This window comes from Trachurus japonicus, chromosome 1 (assembly GCF_045865225.1).
Source record: "Trachurus japonicus isolate A0001 chromosome 1, Traja_1.0".
Lineage (NCBI taxonomy): Eukaryota > Metazoa > Chordata > Actinopteri > Carangiformes > Carangidae > Trachurus > Trachurus japonicus.
The window spans coordinates 27,144,572-27,171,405 of record NC_140907.1 but is presented as its reverse complement, the minus strand read 5'-3'; the positions used below and the strand labels follow the sequence as shown (position 1 = coordinate 27,171,405).

Here is a 26,834-nt window from a genome sequence, read left to right as displayed (position 1 = left end):
CCTGCTGCTGCTCCGGTTCGAGTCCAGCGCAGGTCCCGGTCTCTGCTGCCGCTCCCCCTTCCGCGCGCTGCTGCTACTGACCCCACACCGACCGACCGACCGGGCCTCGCGCTCTCGCTCTCGGTCGGGATGCTCTCCTCCTCTCCTCCTCTCCTCCTCTCTGGGCGCGCGGGCAGCAAGCAGCACACAACACACACGCGACAGATTCCACAGATTCTGTCCGCGTGACGATTTCACCGGGTCTACGTGCGGCGGTGCGGTGGTGTGGTGCCGCGTGCGTGGAAAAACGGTAGAGCGCGAGCGACGTCCCTCTAGATACTCTATAAACCCGCTGAAACGGCTGAAATCTCACGAGCCCTTCAATCCGCAAAAAAACATAACGTGCGCTGCCGCCTGGTCGCTGATGTTTAACGTGTGACCGCTGTCCCCGCGCGGCGGTGCTGGACCAGCTCGCGCCAGCTCCAGCGCGCGCGCACGCACACTATCTCTCTCTCACACACACACGCACACACACGCGCTCACTGTCACATATGGCATTACATAAACACGAGCTGCTTGTGCGCTCGCCACTCCAGTTGTTGTAATCCCTGTCCGCGTGTCTGCGCGCGTGCGAGCGGCGCACAAGTCAAGAGAGGTCGTTTGACATCGTAATGATAATGTAGAGTGCACTGAGTCGCGTGCACTCTTCGGAGCACGGGACACTGGGAGCCCGTGCTCGCGCGGACCCATGGGACACTCAGAGTAGATGTGGAAAAAATATTTACACTGCGTTTTATTCATTCATGTTTTGTAGCTACTAAACTGGAACAAGTCTGCGGCATAATTTGATTTCTGCCTGTTTATATTGTTAAACTCAGATCGTTTTTGTTTATTTTTTTTTTTAAATCTAAGCCATTTTATACTTTTTAAATCTTATATATAGGCTGTTTGTCTTCTCATATTTCAAATACTTCTCATACCGAATCGCCTGTTTTGAACAAGATGCTGCACAAGTACACTGTCTTGCCTTTATGTGTCACAGTGGTGACAGTTTTACGTCAACATCTTTAAGGTTAATGAGTTAACGGAGATAATTTGAGGACAGGGAAAGTGTGTGTATACGTGTGTCCCTGGTGCCGGGCTAATTTAAACTAAAAGGGGCCACTGCCAGTCATATTTAGGACAGGAAGTGGAACAGATTACCTAATACTATTTAAAATAAATATATCCAAGGTTGATGGGAACATCATTCATTTTACTGATATTCGACTGTTGATTAGTAACTGAAGTATTTGACAAATGAATGTTCTTGACCTGATGGTGGCGCTATAGAGCGGGCATCAAGGGATCACAGAGGTTATGTAAATCCTACCAGTGGGAGAGAGGAATGGATGGAGGCTTGTGCATTTTATTGTCAACCCCCTTTCAGGTGTTGATACTTCACTAAAACAAAAATAAAGACATCAGACATTCACTGCTTGCAAAAAATCTGCAAAGCATCAGGCTACTGTACAGTTGTCGTTCCACAGGATCTGAAAAGATCATTTCAAGTGTGCTTGAGTCCAAACTTTAAATCTGTTATAATCAATACTGTTGCGTTAAAGACTAAATCAAGTAAAAACATGTTGATCGGTCAATCCTAAAGAGATCTAGGGCCAGAGGAGCTCATCTATTTTGCAGCCTCTGTTACCCAACTATTATGGATTTCACACCAATCAAATCTTATAATTTGGCCTCAGCTGCTCTCATGAAGTCACATACGAAACAAAAGACAAACCTACTTACAACAGCTCATCACTCACTCACTCACTCACTCACTCACTCACTCAAAGGTCTGAAGAAAGACACTATCATCATTTTTTAGGGGTTAGTGGAGACCAGACACTACAAAAGGCCACGAGTGGTTGACGTGGTTGCAGTTATTATTATTATTTTTTATCCTGTTATCTTGGGATTAAAAAGCAATTTCCTAATGTTATTTCAAGTAAACAGAAGGTAATCAACATCAAGGAGGAAGTGTGTAGTTCAATGTGCCTGCTGAGATTGTCTGAGTCACCGACTGTATTTTGATTTATGAACTCTAATTTGGTGATTCATCCATAATCCCATTGTGAGAAAAAAAAAACCCAGAAAACAAAACAATTCTTCTGTCCTGAGATAACAGGATAACTGCAACCTCAACCACCGCTGGTGAAACAGAATAAATATTGGATGAATATCAGGTTAATCTCTACTATCAGAAAGTAATAATAATGATAATAATAAATATTTGCCTTTAATTCAACACAAACAACACCATCACTTCACTGATGCACACTCACTTTTTTTTTTTAGCCATGACTTTCATAAAATAATGATATGCCAACTTGTTTAGATCTCAATCTGCCCCCTGGAGGCCAAACATCGATTAAGGCAGCTTTCAGCAGCAGCATTTTTCTTTAAAATGTATGGTGTGAACTGATATGTCCCATTGTGGAGGCAGTCGTACCAAAGTTACTGAGGTTTTTGCTGCATCATGTCCTGTGCACAATAGATAACACGTGTAGTCTACTGACTATAATATGCATCCTACTTCAAGAGTCACAGCAACGCATGACGTTCTGTAAACTGCACATCAAGAGTCTGCAGATCAATTACTCTGTGTTGTATTTGTGTATATTTTGTGTTATTTATTCAAAATAACACAATATATATATATACACTATATAATATACATGGTAACACACTTCATCTTGATACAGCAACTAACATTTTGCACACACACTTGAGTCTATATACAATGTGGGTAGGAACAAACATAGTTTTTAACTTGAGGGCTGAGTCCAGATAAGGTGCTGATGTTTTGCGCTCCGTATTTTCGGATTAGAGCCCTCCTGCACACCTGCCTCAGGCTCTCCGGACGCTGTCTGCGATACGGCACAGTCAGCTTACAGGAGGAGCTAGTGTAGTAAGTGAGCAGAGCGAAGAGCGACGTGAAATTCCTCTGGCTGCCGTGCAGACTGAAGAGCAGGTTGTTCAGCTGGACACGGACGCTGGTCGGTCCGTCCTCGCTTTGATAGCTCAGAGTGAAGAAAACGTCAGGCTGGCCGCTGTCTCTGCAAACCACACAACAACATGCACACTTTGTTGTCACTTTGTGCACAATCACTGTTTGGTTTTTCTTTTTCTTTTTTTAAAAATTTTTTCTATGTGGCTGTTTGTCCTCAAAGAAAGGCCACTGATGTGGTTTACACAGGCTATAAAGGATAAATCATTGTCCAAACAAAGCCATTGTGTTGTCTTGGTGATTAATCCAAAGAAAACCAACAACAAAGCTTCCTCTCCATACACCCACCCAGGTGCATGCTGGTCCTAAACTAGACCACCTACACAAAAAGCACCCAATACGGCCACAGGATCATCCAAAACAGACAAAGAAAATTAATTAACCAAGCCTCAGATAAATTAGCAAAGAATATACACTTAGAGAATAAGTAATAAGTAAAGACAAAGTAATCCAAACTCAGAATAGCTTGATAGTGGGCAAGCAGCAGCAGAGGAAAGTATGGTAATACTACATTACAACATTGTCCAGGTTTTTTTTTACCTTCCAGATTTAATCTGTGTAGAGAAGGAGGAAGTAGCATTTTTTTCCCCCCTCAAGTCTGTTGAGAAATAATCTTGTGCCCATATGAACATTTAAACAAGTTTTTCCCGTTATCATTCCTGCTGTTCCCAGAATGAGATAATTTCCCAAAGCGATTATATCTTAAGTGTATATAATCACAAGATTTAAATTGGGTTACAGCCTTTATAGTGTAAAATTCTTGCCTTTTCTAGCCATAACATTGATTACCTGTTGATCAACAATAATAAATAACAGGGAATTTGTATTCAACTTTGAGGGAAAAAAATGCACTTGATAGCCTAACTGACCGTGTCAAACTAACTACTGTTTTGTCACATTTTGTCCCCACTATCTAACACTGACATTTGGAAAGAATCCATTACTCAGATGTTTGAAGAGGATGAGTCACTACAGGAAGAAGAAAAGCTTGTTCAAATGTTGACATGTTCATCTGACTGAATGGACAAAAATGTGTTCCTCTACTTTAAAATGAGAAGTTTAGCAGCTCATAAAACAGGAATTGTCTTAAAGTCATGAGGAATTTAACAGTTGTACACATTTTACATCAGAAATGGATGGAAATTCCAAGAGGCTCTGCTAATTCATGTTAAAAAATGTTTGTTTTATTAAATATATTAAAGCTGTATTTAAAAAAAAAAAAAAGAGAAGCAAACCAAACAAAGCAGACTAAACAACACAACACTAATGCACACAAGATAAAAGTCTGAGGTAAAAGCAGTGGCTGACCTGATGAGGAAGGTGCCCTGTAATGCATCAGAGAGGATGTCATGAGCCTCTTCCATGGCCATCGGTCCCCAGTAGTAACCGCTGTGCTGGAGCTGCTGGTAAGTGCACTTCACTAGTTCGTACTCAGCGGGGCTGCTGAACGGCCGGAGGTGTGTGGGCCAGCTGTCGGCGTCGGCTTCTGTCACCAGCTACAGCACAAGATGAGAACATGTACAGACAATGTTGCATGTAGAAATCAATACTCCTCAAGATCCAATCATCTATAAACAGAGTGATACTGTATACAGACTTTGGTATCACTTTATTTTAAGGGGTCCTTGTTCCTGTGTATCTACCTAATTAATTACAGTGTAATTACCTATGTAACCGTATGTAATAACATGCACTTACATTGTAAATACATAGTGTATTTTGGTGTACTTACAGGTCCTTGTTACACTTGTAATAGAATGCTTGTGCAAAGAGAGAGGCCACTTTGGCATTTCTTATTACAAGTGTAACAAGGACCTGTAAGTACACCAAAATACACTATGTATTTACAATGTAAGTACATGTTATTACATACGGTTACATAGGTAATTACACTGTAATTAATTAGGTAGATACACAGGAACAAGGACCCCTTAAAATAAAGTGTTACCCAGACTTTTAGAGCGACCTCTATTGCCAACCAGCTCGTCTATACAGATGCTGCGGTTTGACATCAGTCATCGTGGAAATAGCAAAGCACAGTGCTTTATGATCATTATATAACAACCTAAAAATAACACATTTTATTAATAAGTTAATAAGTTCTTGTCATCCTATGTCATTATTTTTGAGTTGTACGTGTAATTTCCTCTAGTAGTAGTAGTATTTACGTCATAGTCCCTTCCCCATCCCACACTTCTGAAACCAAACCGATGCCATCCTGTTCGTCACTCCTTTATGTTTTATACCGAAAGTGAGTTATCTCTGCATATCTTAATTGCTAATACATCATTCTTTCAATTTTAATAATTGTTTTTCAATATCTTATTTGAACATCTTTTAGATAATTTGCCTAATAATTGAGAGAAAGTATTTCATTGTTTACACTGCTGTACTTCCTGTGCAACAAATGTATCAGAGTCTTTATCCATCACCATCACCCACTAACGTTTTGATACACTCGAGTATGAGTGATAAAGTTATTATATACCATCTGCTGCTCTGCACACTCTGTTTAAATGACAGTCTCTGTGCTGTCAGGACTGACTGACGGAAAAGTTTCCATCCCCAAAGATAAAAAATACAAAGATGACCTCATGAGTTTGACTTTTTAAAGATTAAGTTTCCAAGTGATGATGCAGAAACGTTGTGTGTGGGAACCTCAGTTCTTTTTCTCTGAGGGATTTAGTGCAGATTAGCTCTGTTTGCATGAAACACAGTGATGCGCAGAGTCCTTATTTATCAAAAACAACAATGACTTTCACTCTTCTAATCAAAGCAGACGTATCACATTTCATTTCCTCAGTAGTACATTTTTTCCACACTTCTATTGTTAAAACTATAGTCCTACTGTGATAAAGATCTGCACATGCATATCTGTGTCATATCAAAATATTACTTAATCCAATTATTGCCATTATTGTTAGTGTTGATATGGTGATTTATGTTGTTGTATAAGCTAGAACAAAAACCTACATCCACTCCTGTGGAACCCTGCATGTGTGGAAAGCTTGTCATTAATAACTAACACCTCAAGTGATGATGAATCATACTGTATCATAGCCATGTTACAACAGTTAAAACTATTTGGTGGGATATTTCCCCCCCAAAAAAACAACCACAACAGATGTAACTAGTATTGGAAAGTACATTTACGATCACATCAACCATTGCACCTGGGAAACATGGTACTTTTCTATCCAACACATTCATCATATTTATATGAAAGATACTGGTTTCAGATTGACTGCAATTACTATATAAAGCAGTAAAGAAATGTTATGGACACATGAATGCATCAATAATAAAAAACAGATTTTTGTTTATATCTTATCTTATAATTAAATGTTTTTTAGTAGAGAAGCTATGTCTATTCTCTGTGTTTGTCTGTTCACGGTACATCATCAATCACTGTGGGTGTGTCTGTCAAAACTGAAACCCCGGTGTTTGATCTCTGACTTTAATGTTGCTGCAGCCATCTGTTCGCTGGTTTAATAGAGGACTAAAGCAATTAAAAACACAAAACTGCAGATTTCGGGGGGTTTTGTTTACTTTTTGGGCACTAACCTGGCGCCAGGTCTCAGCTTCGTCTCTTAAGTTAAGTTTGCTCCAGTGCAGTATGTCCAGCTGCCTCTCTGTCGGCTCCTGGCTGTCTGCTTTCACTCTCTCTGGGCTCTGCTCGGGGCCTCCTGGCTCCTCCGGGGCTTCGCTCTGGCTCTGTGTCTCAGCTGTGGCGTTTTGTTGTCGGCTCTGGGCTAATTTTTTCTCCAGATTGTCTCTGACCATCCTACAATGGAGAATCTTCTTCTTGACCACCTGTTGCACCATTTCCTCCACTTTTCCTCAGCTTCACATCCTCCATCGCTGTCTCTTTTCCGCCGGGTCATCTGTCGCTTCGTCGACTTTGAGACTCCATCTTGTTCTTTTAAAAAAAAGTCTTTGATGATGGATCAACTGAGGGTTGGAGGAGAGCAGAGGCTGAATCCGCTCATACGTCCTTCAGCTGAAACACAGAAGTGAACACAGTCACGATCTTCCATTTGACTTAACTGCACGTCATGTGACCCTTAAACAATACAATACAATACAATATACATAATCCTCTGCTACAGGAGTCTTTTCCACAATAGACACACTCTCATATTCTGATGGCTTTGGGTTTCAGGATCTTGCAGATCAGCATCCAGGAACTGAATCTCTGACGTTATGGTTAGTGGATGGGATTAGGTGTGTCTGAGTGTGAAAGACGCCACTGTGTTAGAACGATAAGTGAAAACAAAACCGTTCAGTTCTGAGTCAGACGGCCGAACAATGAACTAGAGCTGCAACTGATCTTTATTTGACTGTATCTTGTCAACAAAATAATAAGATTAATATGACAATTACTCTTTATTAAAAGAATATTTATAAAATGAACTATGAAAAATGTCCATTATATGTTTTTTGGCCTTTTACTGGAAAACATATTTACACAGTTAACTTATTACAAAAGTAGTTTAGTAGTTTTTTTTTAGAGATAGACTGACAAAATAAATTACCATGAGCTGAGACTCATGCTCCTTAAATCTGAGAGAAGCTGCAGACTCAGGTGATAATGATGATGATCATGATCATTTGACATAATAAAAAAATACACTTATCACTAACAGCTGCTGTTAGGGCACTGGTAACCTAATTTACCTCAGTGTATGAACGAGTCTAATGGAGAATCTGAGAACGGCGGATGTAATGTAACTGGAATGACCCCAAAAAAGACTTTCACTTTCTCAGTATGCTAGCGAGATTTCTGTTTGTTGTCCCATTTACTGTGCTGCTTTATGTTATTATTCTATACGCTGCTTTTATGTTTTAAAGAGCCTTTTGTTTAGAGAACTTTTCTTCAGTTCGTTTTTTTTTTTTACATAATCTAATATATTAATTAGAATAAACAGCTTGTTCATACCAGCACGGTTATCTCTTTCCTTGAACATATATAATTAATGTCTGTTTTAATTCAATGTTTTGCTTCATCTCCTTGCTGAAATTGTGATGATACATGTTAACATCACACTTAAAAATATATATCTATTGTCATTTGCACCAATTATTTTACTTTCAAAATCCCAACTGCAGAGCAGATACGAATATGTCACTGCTATATTACAGGATAATCTGTTGTTATCACTTTTTGGATCGTTTTTTATTACCAGAATGATCACACTAAACATGTTAACGACACAAGGAAGGCAAGTTTTAACTTTCTGTTGTGAATACGCTTGCTCGTCCAGACTGGGTTAATGGTTCAACAACACTTTACCCAGTTTTTATTTGTTTTATTCAGTTGGTTTGTTTTTGCAGTGTACCTTCGCAGTGATTCCTCACAGCCATTGGCCCATTTGAAATCCACTGTTATGTGCTAGAGTTCAGAAAAACAACAATGCACTGTCCAAACACTGATAGACTGCAGCGCCACAGCTGTTAAAGTGTTCAGAAAAATTACAAACCCCACAGAAGAACTACAAAACTATTATAACGGATTAGCCTGTCATTCACATAACGCCTGTTGATCTATTGTAAAAAAACAAAAAAAAACATTCACATGCTGTGGTGGCCTATATCTATCTTATTTAGGTCTATTCCAATATGAAAGCAAATGATACTGTGACAAATTTGAAATACACGAGCTGGTATATTAGAAAAAAGATTTTCACTCACAACTTCCCACACATAATGGAAATTTACATATACAATATTGTCTTTAAATGTAGATAATTGACCCTGTTGTCGTTGGATTTCGCAGTAAGTAAATAGAGGAGCAGTTCAGAGGGAAACTGCACGTCTCCGGATTGATCAGTTTTCATGGCTGTTGCACAAGTAAATACACAAATAAAACCCCTAAAACCTCTAATAATGACGCTGGTTTGTTTTTGCATGAAACAAAGCTCACATACCTGCAGTAAGTGAGGGTCAGTGGGTGGTTGAGCGCGCACACAGACAGTGAATGTCTCTCTGCTGCCTTCAGTCGCTGGTCTGACTGAGCAGAAACTGTTTTACTTTCGGTTTAAAGTTTTAGGGAGGGGGCGGGCGCACTGGCTATACAGCCTGTTGAGTCTCTCATCAAAGCCGCTGTTACCGGATCAATAAGACTGTAAAGAAAACCAAAGGGGGGGGGGGGGGGGGGGGGGGGGAAAGCCTGCGCATGCTCTTTACATTCACACACTAATCCACACACACACACACACACACACACACACACACACACGCCATTCAGGTGCCGCTACACTTTTACTTTCACTTCAGTCAGACCGAATTCCCTTAAATCAGGTGATCTGCCAGCAATACACGGTGTGTGTGTGTGTGTGTGTGTGTGTGTGTGTGTGTGTGTGTGTGTGTGTGTGTGTGTGTGTGTGTGTGTGTGTGTGTGTGTGTGGGTGTGTGCGTGTGCAAATTTAAGCAGAAGCGAGTTTATAGTTTTTTTTTTGTTTGTTTTGTTTTTTACCGGACTGTTTGATGCGTGGAATTTTTAATACAAAGGTTAAAATCTGGCTGAAACAAAATCAGAATTGTATGCATTTTTAATGTGTCATGACTTGGTATGATTTTAGATGTATTGTACATTTTATAGTGTTGTATGTAATTTTGATATCTTTCTTCATACTTTCTTTTTTTCCACTAAAAGCCTAACTAGGGAAGGGAGTTGGAAACTAGCATTAGCTATAATCTCTGTATGCAGAACATCAGTCACATTGACTTGTTTGTAACGAGTGGGAAGTGTCACTATGTTAACCTGCATTGTCCCTATCAAATAAACTGAATTAAATTAAATTAAACATAGCGAGTTGGCAGAGGTTCAAGACTGTAACTGGGAAATAAACCACGCAGACAAGAAGTTGGAAACAAAATATGAACTGTAGGTATGTCTGACTCTGGAAAACATGTCAGTCAGTCAGTGAGCCTGGAGGCAAGAAATCTGACAGCTGGTGGAGTGGGAACATCAGGGAGGTGTAGCTGTAGTAGATAATAACAGGATAAGGTAAAGGGGGAGTAGGTGTGGGAATCTAGAGGAGCAGAGGAAATAGAGTGACTGTGGAACACAATCTCCCCTCAGGATCGCCCTCCCTACCTGCGTGCCAGCCTGATCCTGATGGGTCCTTTGACAGTGTAGTGACCGTAAGTGACGAGGTGACCGGATGCTTCTGGACCCTGGACTCTGGGATTTTGGTGGCCTAAACAAGGTCTTTGTTTGTCTCGTCTCAGTGGCACCACAACACAAACGCACCCCATAACCCCTAATCTCTTATTTATGACAGACATGAGCACTGACTATGTTGAGCTAAGATGTGTGCACTGATGATGGTATTGAGTATGCAGCTGAGTGTTATTCTACCAAAGTGTTCAATGAGTTGAGTCCTGTCCCTTGGTGCAGTGTATTGACCAATGTCTAATCTATGTATTGTATGCTGTTTTAATTGCTTTTTGCTAATTACTCTTTTTTTTTTTAAAGCATACATGCACGGATTAATGACTAATCTACTGTATGAAATGCATGCTGTTTTAATTGCTTTTATTTATTGAATTATTATCAACATGTCTATTACCATCTGGCAAAGGGACTGCCGATGAAAACTAGCCCTCAGCTAATTCGAGCACATTTACTTTCTGTTAAGAAATGTTGATCAATGTGCACTGTCCCTTTGAATTTGACTACACAAACACACATTGTAATGTGTAAATGAAAAATATTGTTATGCACTGCTCCATGGATCGCTTTCTTTGTTGTAAAACAAATGCTCATGGCCGGGAGGAGGGTTAGCAAGCAACACAGTGGAAAAACGACGAGGTGCAAGCTGTCGGACTCTGCTGGTGCCAGTTTGAGCTCGAGACGTAAAGCTGGGCACACCTCAGAGTCAACAAAGGCTAGATTAAGAAAACACTGGCAGCCCATTTCCTACAAGGGATGTTGAAGACCATGTGCGCACTGAAAATGAGATAACCCCGAGGCTGAACTGGGAAGGGTGTTACGGTCTTTATCTACCCAGTTGAGCGCCTTTCCTATTCCCCTGGCTCTTTTGCTCCACAAGGCCATCGCATTACGAAAGAGGGTGGCAACGCTGGGACCCAACAGACTGCAACCGCCCATTTCCCCTCTTTGCGAAGATGGGACATGGATTGAAGCTTGGAGAGTCCATCAAGTGAGAAAACATGCTGTGGCACAGAGAGACAGGCGGAGTGAAATGGGAAAATTTGGAAATCGGATCAGCGGCAGGACGGATGACTGAGTTACCATCAGACCAGAGAAGACCAGTGATGAAGTCTAAAAGGCAGATGTGGAGTTGGGTGGGGTTGCAGTGGGTCTTATTCTGGGCTCCCTGCCTGGTCGTCGTCCACACACACAGCCTCAATCAATAAACACGATGAACAGCAGCACCAGACGCCTCAGCACCTTTTTGTGTGCATTTAGTAACAGACCTTGGATCCATACTTGTTGATTTTGGCACAGACGCAACCTCTGGAAACTGTGTCATATATCATTATAAATCTTTGTCCAATTTTGTGTCGAGCATTGTTTTAGGATAATTTGAGGTCGACTTCGTTTTGTGTACTATACCTCTGCTGCCCCGCCCCGCCCCTGAGCCTTTTGTAGGGGAACTCCGCTCAGCTGGGAAGGAGTGAGCAGAAAAGAAAAGACTCATATTACATAGAATCCAATGAATGCTGCCACGTCTACAATCTCATCCATCGGTCTTTGTTGCAGCGACTTTAGAGAAAGAGAAAGTAGCTACAGTGTGTGTGTTATTGTCCGGCCTGCTGATTTTTTTACAGTGCGTTGTGCAGAGTAGCAGCTCCTTGTCATGCACCAGTGAGTGATTTCTGAGCACCGGATGAACCACAGAAACAAATGTAAAAAAAAAAAAAAAAGAAAGAAAATAATATGGTTTCCTATGGTGGCAGTTTCCTTTGCAGGACATGGGCACATTGCAACAAACAACAAAACACAACAACAGTTCATAACGCCCTGGTAACCGGCACAACTCCTCATATACACCTCTGAGAAAAGAGTCTTTATTACCAAAAAAGGTACAACTTGTCGATTCTGTAATGTCATGTCATCTCATGCTCTAAATTTAAATGTCACTCTGATCCTTTTTCAGGCCGTGGAGGTGGACGTTTCTTTTTTGTTCTGTCTGTGCATGACGTAGGCAGCTGCCGTTACGACCAAGATCCCGTAAGTCGCCAAGACACACTGGAAGAGAGCAGAGAGAGGGACAGAGTTTCTGACTGGACTGAGGGATGGATCTTTTCACAAAATTGAGAAAAAAACACAATAACTGTGGATCAAATTTCACATTAATCAGAGCCTGTGTGTGTGTGTGTGTGTGTGTGTGTGTGTGTGTGTGTGTGTGATGTACATTTCGACGCCCCTGCAGAGTGTAGCTATTAAAGTATTTCCTCCAACCAGTCAGTTCCACAGAAGCTGGTGCCTCGATGCCAAACAGCTGTCTCTGAAACACACACACACAGAAAAAAAAACATGTGAAAAACAAACCACAACTCCACTAACCCACACACACACACACACACACACACACACACAGAGGGACACAATAAGAGGAAGGACTGTGCACTTAATAGATTAGTATTACTTTTCCATGATAAAAGTGGTTTAAATTCAAATGCAAAGTTAATGAGCAAGGGAAATATTGTGAATAACATAAAATAATAAAACACAACATTAAAATGAAATAAAAAACTATAACAATAACACAGCATCAATAAAACCTGCACGCACACCAGAGATAAAAAACACAATGTACAGTCAAAATGAATGTGAAACCACCGCACCTTGGAAGACGGATTTGAAATATCACATGATCAAGCTCCTTCTTTCTAGTAGGTCGTGCTTGCTTTCTTTACTTTTGTTTTAAGTAAAAGAAAAGGTGAAAATGTTGCATACACAGCATGTGTTGCAATGAAAATGAGCAGTTTCTTTGAAAGTGACAGTTGAGGGTTGAAACAGAAAATAAAGAAGTTGAATACTTTTGCATGTTGTAACTAGTCTGCTGCTGCTGATGGGGTGAGGTTGGAATGAAACAGCATCTTATGTGCATTCGACTCACACTCCCTCTGAATTCGATTATAGGGGGAAAAAAGAAATCAGCTGCAAGTCGGGCTAATAATCACCCCGGCAAGCAAAGAGCTCTCACTCTCCTCCAGCTCGCCGCTGCAGCCTCTCTCTGTGCGATAAAGGCTTAAAGCTGTAATTTTCCTTTGCTTTTAAATTATAAAGGTTTTTTTTCTTTCCTTTTAATGCATATGCTGAGATTATTAACAAAACATCTGAATTCCCCCAGCTGCCACAGAAGTCCATCAAGGCTTTTTCTTGCTTTTTTTGCGCCTTTTTCATGCTGGACTTTTAAACCAGAAAGCAGAGATGAAGCTACAAACAAATAATTTTACATTTTGTGAAATATCCTGTTATTAAATTCACTTTCTTACTAAGAGTTAGCGTCAGGAGAGTTAGGATTATTGTATGCTAAGTATAATGCTAAATAGGAGATGGTTTAATTTCAGCGTTAAGACTGGAAAAGGAGGCAAACAGCACGTTTTAAGCGAGAGAAGAAAAAAAAAAAACGTCTATCAGCACCTCTTGTTTCAGTGCAACCACAAAAATGAGTTGTGGTTTTAAGACGGACTGTTTTCACCCTTTACCCCCGTTGTTCAGTCTTTATGCTAAGCTAGCTGTCTGCTGTCTGTTTTGCTGTACTTTTGTATTTACCACACCACCATGAAAACATGGGAGTGGTCTAATCTCCTTATCTAACTCCGTTTCTCTCAAAATGAAACCAGTTTCATTTTGAAAGCCAGTTTTAAAATGCTCGACACATGACATCCAGGGAGAAGAAGAAACTGTCTTCTCATATAAATTACTGTAGCACCGTTCATTCTAGGTGGAGGCACCAGGTGCTTGAGCTCACACAGCCAAAGTATCGTAGAGTCCCGAAGGGCAGGTTCAGGAGTCGTATCCACGGGCTACAGTGGATGTTACTGTGATATACATGATACATGAACAGATCCGGCGAGGCCCGAGGACTCCCAGGCAGCGTGTTTGTTATTCAGCGAACAGGCTGCAGGTCAGGATGAAAGGGAAGCGTTTTGGGGGGGCAGAGAGATTATGTATGAGCACCAATGGGGACGATTTGTTCCTTTATTCTTGTGGCACTATATCAGTTGGTGGCCTAAACGAAAAAAAACAAAAACATCTCACATGAGCTGTTGACCTGTGGGGGCTGAACATCACGGCGTGGTGGGATCACGGCTCGGTCAGACGAGTGGGACAACAGCAGGACGGAGAGGACGTTTTCAGACAACAGAGATTATAACCAGATATAGAGGAGTGTTGTGTGTTGATGAATTATGTGCACGTAGTTGAATCCGAGTAATGACTACTGACTGTACGCAAGAACATCGCTGAATAGATTTTATCACCAAACATTTTATATAAAAAAAAAAGGGATCAGCTCTCAAAAACATGTGAGCGTTTCTGTCGCTTCCTGTACAGACTGTCCGTTTTGAATGAGGCTTTTTGTTTCTGGTTCCTGCTGCTTGATCTCTGCCAGCTGTGTGTGTCTTGATGTGTGTGTGTGTGTGTGTCTCATCCTGAATAAGCCTACTGTACTGACTGACTGAGGTATAGAAACTACAGGAACAAACCAAACCTAGAACAGACATTGTGACTCCAGGTTCAGCTGCTCTGTCTAAATGTCAAAAACCTGTGTTACAAGTTTTTCACATTATCTTCATGTGTCTTTACAGTTACCAAGTTGCCAATGATGTGTCACAGTTTCTAATAGTTTAAACGTCCAAAAGCACTTTGAATTTGTAATGAATATGCAGTGTTTAAACATTGAAATGAAAAGAATAAAACACTTGCACCTGCACTACGAGACAGAAAGTGTTTTTTTTTTATTGATTCCAGATCACATGAACTGCTTTGTAATCTGAGGCGTACTTCCTCAAGATTATTTTCGTATTCATTGGAATGATTCATTAAATACTGTACAGACGGCTTCAAAAGGAGAACTGTGCTGTATCATATCTAAATCTAAACAAAAACCAGCATTAAAGTGAAGGCTATGATTGCTGCCTTCCCTCATGTTTTATATTCTTAATGCAGCTACAGTATAATCTGATAAACCTACAGAGATTAACCACAGCTTCTCTTGGCTTTATCGTGGCTCACTGTTGAACTGTTTGGTCCACAACTTTCCTGTTTTGGTTTGAGGTCAAGTGGTTCACAGTTGTCCAAATAACCAGTTCGTTTTCTTCCTCCAAATCTTTTCTCTATTGTATAGAAGACATTTCTAGAAGAGTCTATTTTTCATCTCGTGGAGCTGGAATAGACAGTGAACAGAGTGAAAACTGAACTCTCATTCTTCCAGACGCCACAAACAAGACTCTAAATGAAGGATTACCTTTCTGAATGAGTAGAAAATCAACTTCATCAAGTGAACCGGATTTGGATAATATAGTGTTCGGCTTGTTTTTGCTGCCCCCAAGTGGTCAGAAAGTGAACAAACTATTATAAAACTTGTATTTTAAGACAATCTTTCTTTAAAATCACATAATTTGGTATCCTGAGTTTTACTAATAGTATATTTTTGTGCATCTATTTGCACTTAGGCCTTACATTTGGTCTTATATTGCATATAACGTGTACATTTTGAATGTCTCAATTCTTTATTTTGATGTATTTTACTTTTTAAACTGCTTATTTACAATATAAATGTAGGCTACTGCTTGGTCACACTGTTTCTTGTTCTGCCGCAGTGTGAACCAGATATCAGCCTCGTTTTATTGCAGCTTTTCTTATCTGATCAAGGCCGAAGCTAAAAAGAAACTGTTTTCTTTTTTCAGTCTGTGGAAGGTGCCCCTCCACCCAGTTTATCTGAGCAGTAAAAGGAGAGATTGTATTCATGCAGCGGTTTAGGAAAGTGGTGCAGTAGCAGCAGCAGCTTATAAAAACTAAAATGTAAATATTCAGATTGTAATGAGGGCAGAAGTAAACCTCTGATTTTATCAGTGTAAGAACTGATATCACTGCCACTATATAAACCAAGTTTGTGATTGATATTACTGGTATTTATATCACTAACCTGCTGTATTTACTTTTTGTTTTCCGCTCTGTGTCAGACCAGATCTGCACTGATGAATGACTGACACTGAGGAGGAATCACTAAACAGGTGGAGCTTCATCCTGTCTCCACATCACAGGGTGAGTGGTAAACAGCTTTGTCAACCAGATCCAGATCACTATATTCTTCCATAAATAATGTTGTTGTTCATAATGGAGGTTCAACAGTGCACTCGTCTTTTATAATAAAACTGATTGATGAATAATCTATCTATCTATCTATCTATCTATCTATCTATCTATCTATCTATCTATCTATCTATCTATCTATCTATCTATCTATCTATCTATCTATCTATTCAGACTTATTTCAAATGGTTAATTCTCACATCTCACAATGGAGCATGCAAACTTTTTACCCCACCTGGTGCATCATTAAAGGACTGCTGCTTCATAAATCAATTTATCACTTTCTCCAATGCATCTGACAAATAAACAGGGTTTTAAAGCAGAAGTAAGCAGAATGTTTGTGTTAATATAAGTCTTTAATAGTTCTATCTTCCGACGGCAATCACTTACATAGAGTGTTTGGTCCGAAACACGGGTCTGTCAGTCACTCTGCTCTGCTGTAAGACGAGGAGAAAACTTTCCTTGTATCCTACAACCTTTATCCAATGAGGAGAGAGAACGGCATAAAGGGGCGGTCCTCTCTGTGTGTGCAGCCAAGGGATGCGCGTGAATGTGGTGACGTAGGGACGAGGGCGGGGACTGCTAACTCCATCAGCTGACAAGAAGTTAGCCAAAACGACCGGATCGCTTACTTCTGCTTTAATGTTGCACCTGGGTTGTTAATACTAACTTCTTCACGTCATCTTCTTTTACATTTATCAGCCATTGATACAGTTGGTTTGTAAAATCTTTAGGCTACTGCAGCTGTGTCACATAGGCTACATGTAGTATTGTTTATGTGGTGAAGAAGAAATTACATTTGCATAGTAAATGAGAAACAAGTCGACTACAAGTAGGTCAAAACTTCAGAGTGGGTTCAGCTGAAATGGGTAAATCCACCTATCTTAAGTGTTGTGTTTGTGGGATCTACTGATAGCCTATTTATAAAGGTACAAAGGCTTATAGGCTACATTATCTAAACACCACCAGCAGCTTTAGTATGTACAAACATGGTAAAAGCAAGAAATTCATTGTCCAAAGAGACACAGCCCACAGAAATGAACAGAGCCGATGTGTTTCATTCATCCTACCTTCACCTCTGTTATCAGGTGGCCGAAGCTGGTGAGGGGGATCCGCGTTTTCACGGGAGACGTCGGCATTTCTGGAGACAGGTGGGTAAATATTAAATGTTACGTTTAAGTGTTGTTGTTTTTTGCCTCACACAAATACATATGTTGATGGCAGACATGTAGGCTACCTACTGTCAGCTGGAGGAAGGACGAGGACCCTTACACAATTGTTGTCATGCGCACATGTGTTTTCTACGGAGAGCGCTTCCTGACCAATCACGTGTTTCCATGTGCTGCGCTGTCCAATGAGCTGCGGGCAGGTGGGCGGGGCTTGTAAGGTGGTTACACAAACGGTGCTCGGTCGGTCATGTAGTCGTCTATCCACACGGGGGCGCAATGTCACAGTTTATAACAGGGTTCATCCACCAACTGCTCAGGTTCAGTCAGATAAAATAAAAATAACTTTACACATGCAACAAATATGACCAACATATTTTTTTATTTTTTTATTATTGTATTGTGTTATTGTATTATGTCATATATTATCTAACAACCTAGCTAATGAGCAAAACAACATAATAATAATAAAAATCTCTCAGCATTTGTTTATTTAATCGATTATTATTTACAATTATTGGCCTAAAGAAACTTAACCACATCAGTGTAGGCTACCATCCTCCAATGATCTCTAATAATAATAATGTTCTGTGTCAGGAAGGAAGAGTCGAAGTCATGCACATGACGACAGTGAGATCATTGTACTTCAGTGACCTTTGAATCCACTGGAGCAGGAGATGAGCTGCAAGAATGTGCAGCTGATAAACTGTAGAAAATCTGCAATTTAGTCAAGTTATGTCAACATGGACCTGCGTCTTAAGGGAAGGTGCCCAACAAGGGAAGCAAAGCAAAGGGAAATCCCTAGAATTAATTAATGTTGCTGCTATTAACACACTGAAATTAATTGTTCCTCAGAGGGTATGAGGCAGCAAATAGTAGCTGTTTTCTGAACTAATAAGATATTTCTAACACTGAAAGACAGAAGAGTACGTCCTAAGTTGTTTTCATATTCCCACTTCTGCCGCCACAAGTCCACAGCTCACTGCTCAACTGGACCATCACCTCAGTGTTGTCGGATGCTTTGCATTCAGGAAAAAATCCTCCCACCCTTATTTCCAGGTGGGTGACATTTAACATGTTCAAAACTTGTTTTTGAGTAGAATATATCTGCTCTGTGTTTCAGGTGCACTAGGTCAGGTTAGACATGACCTAATTAAATGTATCTGTTATTTTTGGTGTGTAACCTGCGGTGCACAATCTTCCTGTGAGGTCAACCCTAGTTAGAATATAGCACTCAAGACCTGAATATAGTATATATATATATATATATATATATATATATATATATATATATATATATATATATATATATATATATATATACTATATATATGTTTTATATATTAGTAAAACATTGAATATATAACTAAAATGCACCCAAAAATGTAAAATATTGAACGAAATATGAGTCAAATAAAAAAAAAAAAAAAATTAAATATATCAATAATATATCCAAAGAAAAAAGAAATCCACCACAAAAGAATCTGTAAAATCTCTGTAAAATATCCTAAAAGCAGAGAGTGGTTTGTGGTGTTTTGATGTGTTATTTGGGATATAATATATAAACCCAAAAGCAGAAGGATCGTGTCAGTGAAGGCACCACTGGGGCACCATTTGTCATTAAATGTATCAGCTAAACGGTTTCATTGTCGGTGTGACACACTGCAGCTGTGGGCAGGTCACAGATGAACCAGAAAGATTAAAACCACAATCTGTGATCTAATCAAAAGGGACCACAAACCACATCAACACCAAATAGATTAAGAGGCCATTTAACTGAATGAAAAGCACCAAAAAAAAGTGCAAAAATGTCACACGTGGTTTTGTGCTTTTTTACAGACTGATGATAAATGCTCGAAGACATGGGTTAGTATTGATTCAGAAACACACTGAAACATACTGCAAACATAAAGACCATGGTAACACAATTACAAACCCACATCATTAAGAAAGCAGCTGTTATTATTATTATTTAAAAGCCATTCTGGTCCTTGCTTTTTCTTTCAGAGGACTGGGATATGAGGTTTATGCATCAAACCATTCAGAAGATAAAACCACCCAACGCAGCTCAGTCACCATTGTAGAAATGTTATATTTTAATCATGTTTAAGGTTAAGTGTTGATTCAAATATGTGTTTAAACGGTACCTGTACACTATGCAGAGCAGTTCCTCCCTGAAGCTCAAGTGCACCCAGAGCTACACTCACAGGAGACACACTCCACTGGACAACAGCCGGCACTTCAGCACTTCTGTTTTGAGATCCTCTAGAGTAAAATACCATCAAAGAGCAGCACCACGAAGCTCAGGAACAAAGAACAGCCAACAGGACGTGAATTCACTCATCTGAGAGCGTGCATGCTCGTCTGCATGGGTAAAAAAAACATCTGAGTCAAACAGGCGGGGAGATGGTTTCACCTGCATCCTCTCAGTCAGAGATGTGAGCCTACTGAAGATGAAGTTATGATCAATCTCCTATACGGTGCTACAGAGCTGTCGGCAAGATGAAGGAGAAAAGACATCAAGAAACACCGTCCAGGACAATGAGACAGGACTCAAGCGTCTGTTTGAAATGTCACCAGACCCAGAAACCGCCAAAAAAAAAGAAAAAGTTTTTGAACACTTTATTTATAAAGATTTTTAAGTTTAAACCACATATAAAAACACAGGCAACATACAGCAAAACAAAATGAAACAAACTGCCAGGCCACAGAAATATAAACATGAAAAAATTATGCATATTAGTCCACGCACTGAATCAAGAGTACAGAAGTGGATTTTAAAGGCACAGTCCAGAGATGTGTACAAAGCACAATGCGGTCAGTACAAAACAAAATGAGACAAAACAATAATGTCTATTGTAACTAGTCCGGGGGGTGAAGTCTATCACTTGTATTGTACTCAACAAAGAGTCCCAAGACTTAAAGGAACTTGTGGTGAGCGTCTGACAGAGTATATCGAATTTCTTCTAGATAAATACAGGAAACCATCGTTCAACCATTTTTTTTAAAACAAGGAGGAGAAAGTGATTTCCAATCTCTACGAATAACTCGTTTTGCTACGACCATACCGAACATGAGGGCATGCTTCCAGTTTGCTTTCAATGTACAGATATGATCGCAATAATCGATGTACACTTATCCATAAAGCTGCAGTGCAGTCAATCGTTAACCTTGGTGGAGGCAGCATGAGGAGATGAGGTAAAGTGCATGCTAAGTGCTTGTTAGACATATTAGGATGTGTGAGGTGTTAGGAGAGGAGGTGCTTTCTGAAGAAATGAAGAAGTGTAGGCTACACAAGAGACTATTGAAAAAAGCAGCTCTGTTAGTGTTTGGTACAGCTTGTTCCTCCATCAGAGAACCACAGACCAGACAGTTTGGACGGATGATCCCAGTTCCTGAGGAGAAGGACCATCAACCTTTATGATTGAGTTTAAGTAGACGGGTGCAGACTCAGAAGGTCAGATCAATATTTCACTTTGATTTCGAGCTGTATCTCAAATGTAAAGACAGATGCTTCCAGCAGCTTTAAGGTCAACGTGATGTCTCTCTCTCTCTCTCCCTCTGGGGGATCCCAAGATGTTTCCCCAGGCCAAGAGGGATACAGTATATATTCATATTTACAACCCCTCCAGCAAATTATGGGTCTCTCCCCATCGTCGGACATACCAAGACCTCCCAAGGGGGGGGATGCCCAGGAGGTGCCCGGACCAAATCCACTGACTCCTTTGACCATTAGTGAAGTGGTACCAGTTCGATCTGGTACGAGTTCACCGGTCGGAAGTTACGAGTGGCCGTTATAGTGACTTTCACCGGTAAAACAGGTCGGAAAAACACGAGTGGGTTGCCTGGAACGCTACAAAGTCGTAAGTTGTGACTTGAAGCTGTAATTTACGATTTCAAAAGCCTGCCTGGAACGCAGCATTAGCGAAAACGACCGGACCACTTACTTCTGCTTTAAGCTTGTTTTTATTGTCTCTCTTGCATGACCTTCACTTTGATGCTGATTGGATCTTTAACCACTTAAAGAGGCCCTGAGGAGTTTGAGTCTTATATTAATGCGGATGAATCTGCGTTACCCACACTTGTTAATGGGTCCATTTTTGATATCGTTTTGTCTTTATAGTTATTTTGATATATTATTATTTAGTGGTCGACTCGCCCAGTATTTCCTAGTTTCGGTTTCCCGGTCGCTGTCCGGTGGCTCATGGGAATATCGCCGTTTATGGTCAGAACTACACAATATCTGATCGTCTTCGAACCTCCAACTTTCGTTCTTGATTAATTAAAACATTCTTGGCAAATGTTTTCGCTTCTGTCCGTCTTGCACCGGCCCAAGTCTTGCACCGGCCCAAGTGTGCGTGGAGGCTCATGGGAAATGTAGTGTGAAAACACCTTGCTTTCCGAAACTCCTCGTTGTCCCTTTAAAGAGAGTAGGTTTCAACTGGAAAATGGGAACTAAAAATTATTCTAGTTTCTCACTTGTGTGGGAAAAAAAGTGGCACAGAAGTTGTTGTGAAGTGCTCCAGAAACACTACACCTGTACTTTAAAGAAGGTGTGCCAGATATTTCTACTCACGGGGTCAAAGGCAGCAGGAACTAGGACTGTCACACGACACAGTAATGTGTTTTCAGATTCCAGATCAAAGAGGTTCAACAGAAGCATTTTTGAAGAAGAAAAAAAGAAAAGAAAGAAGAGCTCATAGACACAGTCCAACGGATTCAGTGACCGAGAAAAAATCTTTGTGGGTATTACCTCAGCTGGACCAGAGGACACTTTTCCTTTGAGATACCATTTCTGAAGTGATCTAAGGTTCACTGAGGGGAGTGATAAACATTACAGAGTGGGGTAGAGGACGTTAGAGAAGCTCTGATGGACTCGGCAGTCAGGTGGGCTAAAACCTTCTCACAGTTGGCATCACTTTCAGCTGGGGCACGGGGACTGAACAGAAATCTGGGGTCATGCTGATGGGCAGCGATAAGATCAGAGCTTTTTTAACCGTATCATTGTCGTACAGCGGAGTAACACCTCCTCCATCGTGTCTCTCAGAGACCCGACCTCCTCCGTCTCGTTTCTATTCAACGCTGCTGCGTCTGTTCAGTAGGCTCTGACCTGATTTTGTCGGAGGAGAAATGTGATTCAATATGGATGTTTATACAGAGTTAAAACATCCTCCTACTTCAGACTGGAGTCGGCCATTTTGATTAAAGAGTACACACAGAACATTGAGACACTGTGTTGTGTTGTTTGCTCACAAACGTACTCTATACCTCAGTTTAAAGGTTGATGTACTGTAATTTAATCATCAACACAACCAACACCACAACAATTTTATTGGACCTTAAGGCCAATTAAAAACAAGCAAACAGCAAATTCTGGTAATTTTGCTAATGAAATGTGCTATACAAATAAAAGTTATTATTATTATAATAACAAAAACTTTTATTTGTATAGCACATTTCACACAATTATTGTAGCTCAAAGTGCTTCACAATAAAAGAAGGAACATTCAAAGAACATAAGCCACCAATGTTTCTGGGTTTTACTCTAGCTTAAGGTTTATTTAACTGTGGACAGAGTCAAGCCTTTTCTTTCCGTCCTCATGTTAAGCTACAGTATGACTACAACTGATGACTGTAACTGTAAATAAATGTTTACAAGAATATACAGTAAAAAACTGCATCAGTATTTATAGTATAATGTAGTTCCAAAATATAGTAAGAGAAGCTGTAAAATGTACAGTCGACTATAGCAGGCGAAGCAGCTGCCAATTAATTACCAGAAATTTAGAGGGAAGTCTAACAGTGTGGGAGTGGCGTTAAACATCTCATTTAACTCTCAGATTAGTCAGATAATTGATTTGTTGATCAACTGAAAAGTAAATGGCAGCTATTTTGGTGAATAAAGAACATCATGTATGTAGTCTATATTGTTTGTTTTGTCTGGTTTCAGCTTCTCAGATGTGAATATTTATGTTTTTTTTGTACTTTTTCATGTTAGAAAACTCTTTATGCACCGGATACAAACAGCTGAGTTGATCGTGTTTGTGTCTGTGGTTCTTTTTCACCAAGAGGGAGATAATGTCAATGTCAAAAGTCCTTTGGTGTAACTTTGGTGTTTGTTACCATTGGCTCAGTGTCCTTGTGAGGTCTGACAGTTCAGCCCTGAAATGTTATAGGTGGCGCGCGCACACACACACACACACACACACACACACACACACACACACACACACACACGCACACACACACTAAAAACCACGATGGAGACATAGTTCCCGTAACTATAGTGTTCAGTGTACTTCTCTAAACACAGCGAATGTACCTGCGGTGCGGTCTGCGTTGTGGTTATGGAAACCATATATTAGCCTTTGGACAATGTTTGCCTCAGTTACAGTAATGTGACCTGGTTTGGCACTGTCTTATTCAAATATTGTTTGCATGGCTGACATGGCGAGTGTTAGCCACAGTTATGAGCAGACTTTTACTTGCAGGAGGAGACTCTCTTTTAGACTTGGAGGGAGTGTAACTGTTGGACTTGTGGAGGACAGTAGCTACAGCCACCAGCTTGTTTAACTGCAGTGTGTTAAAATAATAAAGAAACCACATGAGAGTGGAGAATCCTTTAGATGTTTACAGGGACCTTTGAACTGTACCGTGTGAGTAGTGAGTGATGCAACACATGAGTTTTGCTGCTTGTTAAGGAGGGCTATATAGTGTGATTACTTTCCCAATGAGTAATGTAACTACAGTTTTCACTCTGTTGCTCACATTTTAAGCTTACGTAATATCTATAGTAAGAATGTCTAGGTTAGAGAGAAAGTCATTATGTGTGTGTGTTTCTCTTCTACTCAGACTCTGCTGGAGGTATGCATAGCTACTTGCAGTGGTGTAGTTTAGGTGATACTCAGGTATATACTCAGTGGCTATACTACTACTACTACTACTACATTCAACGTCAGTGTTGTAAACTCTATGCACAGGCCAATATGCTTGCAAGGAAATTTAATAAGTGTACAGAGGATGTAAAGATAGCCTCGTTCAGATCATATTGTACTACACTGTACACGGCAGACTTGTGGTGCAAGTACAGTGCTGCAAAAATGAGGAAACTATTGGTAGCCAGTGTTGGGAACGTTACTTTTAAAAAGTAATTAGTTATAGTTACTAATTACTTCTCCCAAAAAGTAACTGAGTTAGTAACTCCACTACTTCACTATAATAGTAACTTACCAGGGAAAGTAACTATTGCGTTACTTTTTCTTTCTTTTTTTTAAGTTTAAATATGTCGAAGAATTCAGATTTTTTTTCTCTCATTTTTAAATTGTATTTTGTTGTTTTCATATATTTCACTGATCGCAATTATGGAACGCGAGTGTGTGTTTTATTGAAAGCGAGGCTGGTGTGCGTATGAAAATAGGTTACAGTGGGTTTTTTAAGTGCTGTGGCTACAAGCAAATCTCATATTGTCTCTGTACAAAGACAACAAAGACCTTTTTAAATGTGAAAACAGTGGAGACCTATTCAAGATTTGCATTTAATAACAGGCGAAACATCGAAATTAATTTATTCATGGCCACGTTAAGTGAAATTATTAACTTTACCGATTATCCATCTGATTATCTGTCCTGCTGCGAGCGCACAACTTACAGGGTATCCGCGGGGTCTTAAAAAGTCTAAAATGTGAAAATCAAAATTTTAGGTCTTAAAATGTCTTAAATTTGTTGAATTATTGTGTTCAAGTCTTAAATAATTTTAGACAGGTCTTACATTTTCTTATGCCCACCATGGGCGAGCATTTCACTCGCATTTGCCCCTAAAAAAAACAAACATGTGTGAACCGGGAAAATCACAAAAAGAGCACAACCTGCGATTGGTCAAAAACTATAAATCCCACAATTCTCTGGCCTCAACAATAACAATAGTTAGAGTAAGTAAGGGAGAGTGGAGCTGTCGGTGAGAAGAGGAAACAACGCCACGTCTGGTCCTGTTCCATGTTGTTCGTTCACACCGTCACCGTTTATTCGTTACGTCCGCGGTGTAAAAGGCCGTAACACAAAGAAGCGATTAGGCGCGAGACGCGGTAGACGCGACTTTTTTTTTTTTGCGACGCAATACACCCGATTTTTTTTGGGCGACGGGACCATCGCGTCTTCGTCTATTTCAGGAACGCTTTTTTTTCGCTCGAGTTCTTTTCGCTCGGGTTCTGACGCGCGACCAAACGCGAGATACGCGATTTGTCGCTCGTTTTGAGACGGCGAGTTCCGGGCTGATGAGCTACAGAGACTTTAGAGTAGCAGTGCGTCGCTGTGTCGGACTGTTGGATTTAATGAAGAAGCTGGAACAGGTGTCTGTATGTGTTTTAAATTTATGATGGTGTTTATCTTGTATTGTAGGTCTTTGTATTGTCTCCTTTTTTATTTATTATGGACCTGAGTCCGTAATAATAAAGATTATAGCTACCCACAGAAAATGCATTAATATTTCAGTATCTACCCACTACAACAAAACTATCTAACTAGCCTATATCTCTGTGATACAGGTATGAACAGTCCTACCCACACCACCTAGAAAGCAGTTATACCCACTACAACAAATTAGACTACACACACACCACTGGCTACTTGCTGCACTGTTGCTACTGATTGCTTCATAGGTGTGACACCCATAAACACCTTTGACAATCAAGACAGTTGGAGAGAGAGAGAGAGAGAGAGAGAGAGAGAGAGAGAGAGAGAGAGAGAGAGAGAGAGAGAGAGAGAGAGAGAGACACACTGCTAATTGTCACAATTGTTTATATTTTGGTATTGTTTATGTTCTGCCATTGACTATTGATTATTTTTTATGCTTTGGCAATATAAGCACTGTCTTGTCATGCCAATAAAGCTATTTAAATTGAAAATTAAATTTAAAAATTGAGAGAGAGAGAGCATACTGCTCTGCTGTCCCAATGCTTTGGCAATATTGTATATCACAGTCATGCCAATAAAGCAAATTGAAATTGAAATTGAGAGTTGTAAGCAACAGAGAGAGAGAGAGGGAGAGAGAGAAAGAGAGAGGGAGAGAGAGAGAGAGAGTTGTAAGCAGCAGAGAGAGAGAAAGAGAAAGATGGGGAAACTTTTTGACTTTTCATCCAGCTTTTATTAATTACACTTCCTTATTGCCCAAAAAACCAGAGAGAGAGAAAGGGAAAGAGAGAGAAAGAGAGAGTTGTAAGCAGCAGAGAGAGAGAGAGAGGGAGAGAGAAAGAGAGGGAGAGAGTGGAGAGAGAGAGAGAGAGAGAGTTGTAGCAGCAGTAACACATCGGTGAGAACAGGGAAGCAGCAGCAGCAGCAGCAGCGCGCGGCGC

At 40.2% G+C, this 26,834-nt stretch overlaps 1 protein-coding gene and 2 long non-coding RNA genes across 4 annotated transcripts; 1 reads left to right on the top strand and 2 right to left on the bottom strand.

Annotated features, from left to right (window-relative positions):
* Positions 1 to 1,382: 1,382 nt before the first annotated feature.
* Positions 1,383 to 9,078, bottom strand: socs1b (suppressor of cytokine signaling 1b). The gene is made up of 4 exons (XM_085783265.1): positions 8,953 to 9,078; positions 6,590 to 7,025; positions 4,334 to 4,521; positions 1,383 to 3,074 (listed from the first exon to the last, which is right to left on the bottom strand). Exons 2-4 carry the CDS (start codon positions 6,848 to 6,850, stop codon positions 2,750 to 2,752), a joined length of 774 nt encoding a protein of 257 aa, XP_085639391.1. The 5' UTR covers positions 6,851 to 7,025; positions 8,953 to 9,078; the 3' UTR covers positions 1,383 to 2,749.
* On the top strand, positions 6,782 to 9,166 carry LOC146992060 (uncharacterized). The gene is made up of 2 exons (XR_015036240.1): positions 6,782 to 6,941; positions 8,944 to 9,166. It is a non-coding gene; the product is annotated as an uncharacterized LOC146992060 (long non-coding RNA).
* A 2,876-nt stretch (positions 9,167 to 12,042) lies between these two features.
* Positions 12,043 to 17,639, bottom strand: LOC146992059 (uncharacterized). Of its 2 annotated transcripts, none has more exons than XR_015037156.1 (4): positions 17,564 to 17,639; positions 17,393 to 17,463; positions 12,412 to 12,504; positions 12,043 to 12,245 (listed from the first exon to the last, which is right to left on the bottom strand). It is a non-coding gene; the product is annotated as an uncharacterized LOC146992059 (long non-coding RNA). The 2 variants fall into 2 exon arrangements; XR_015037157.1 differs by having other exon boundaries at positions 17,560 to 17,614.
* Between the last annotated feature and the right edge of the window lie 9,195 nt (positions 17,640 to 26,834).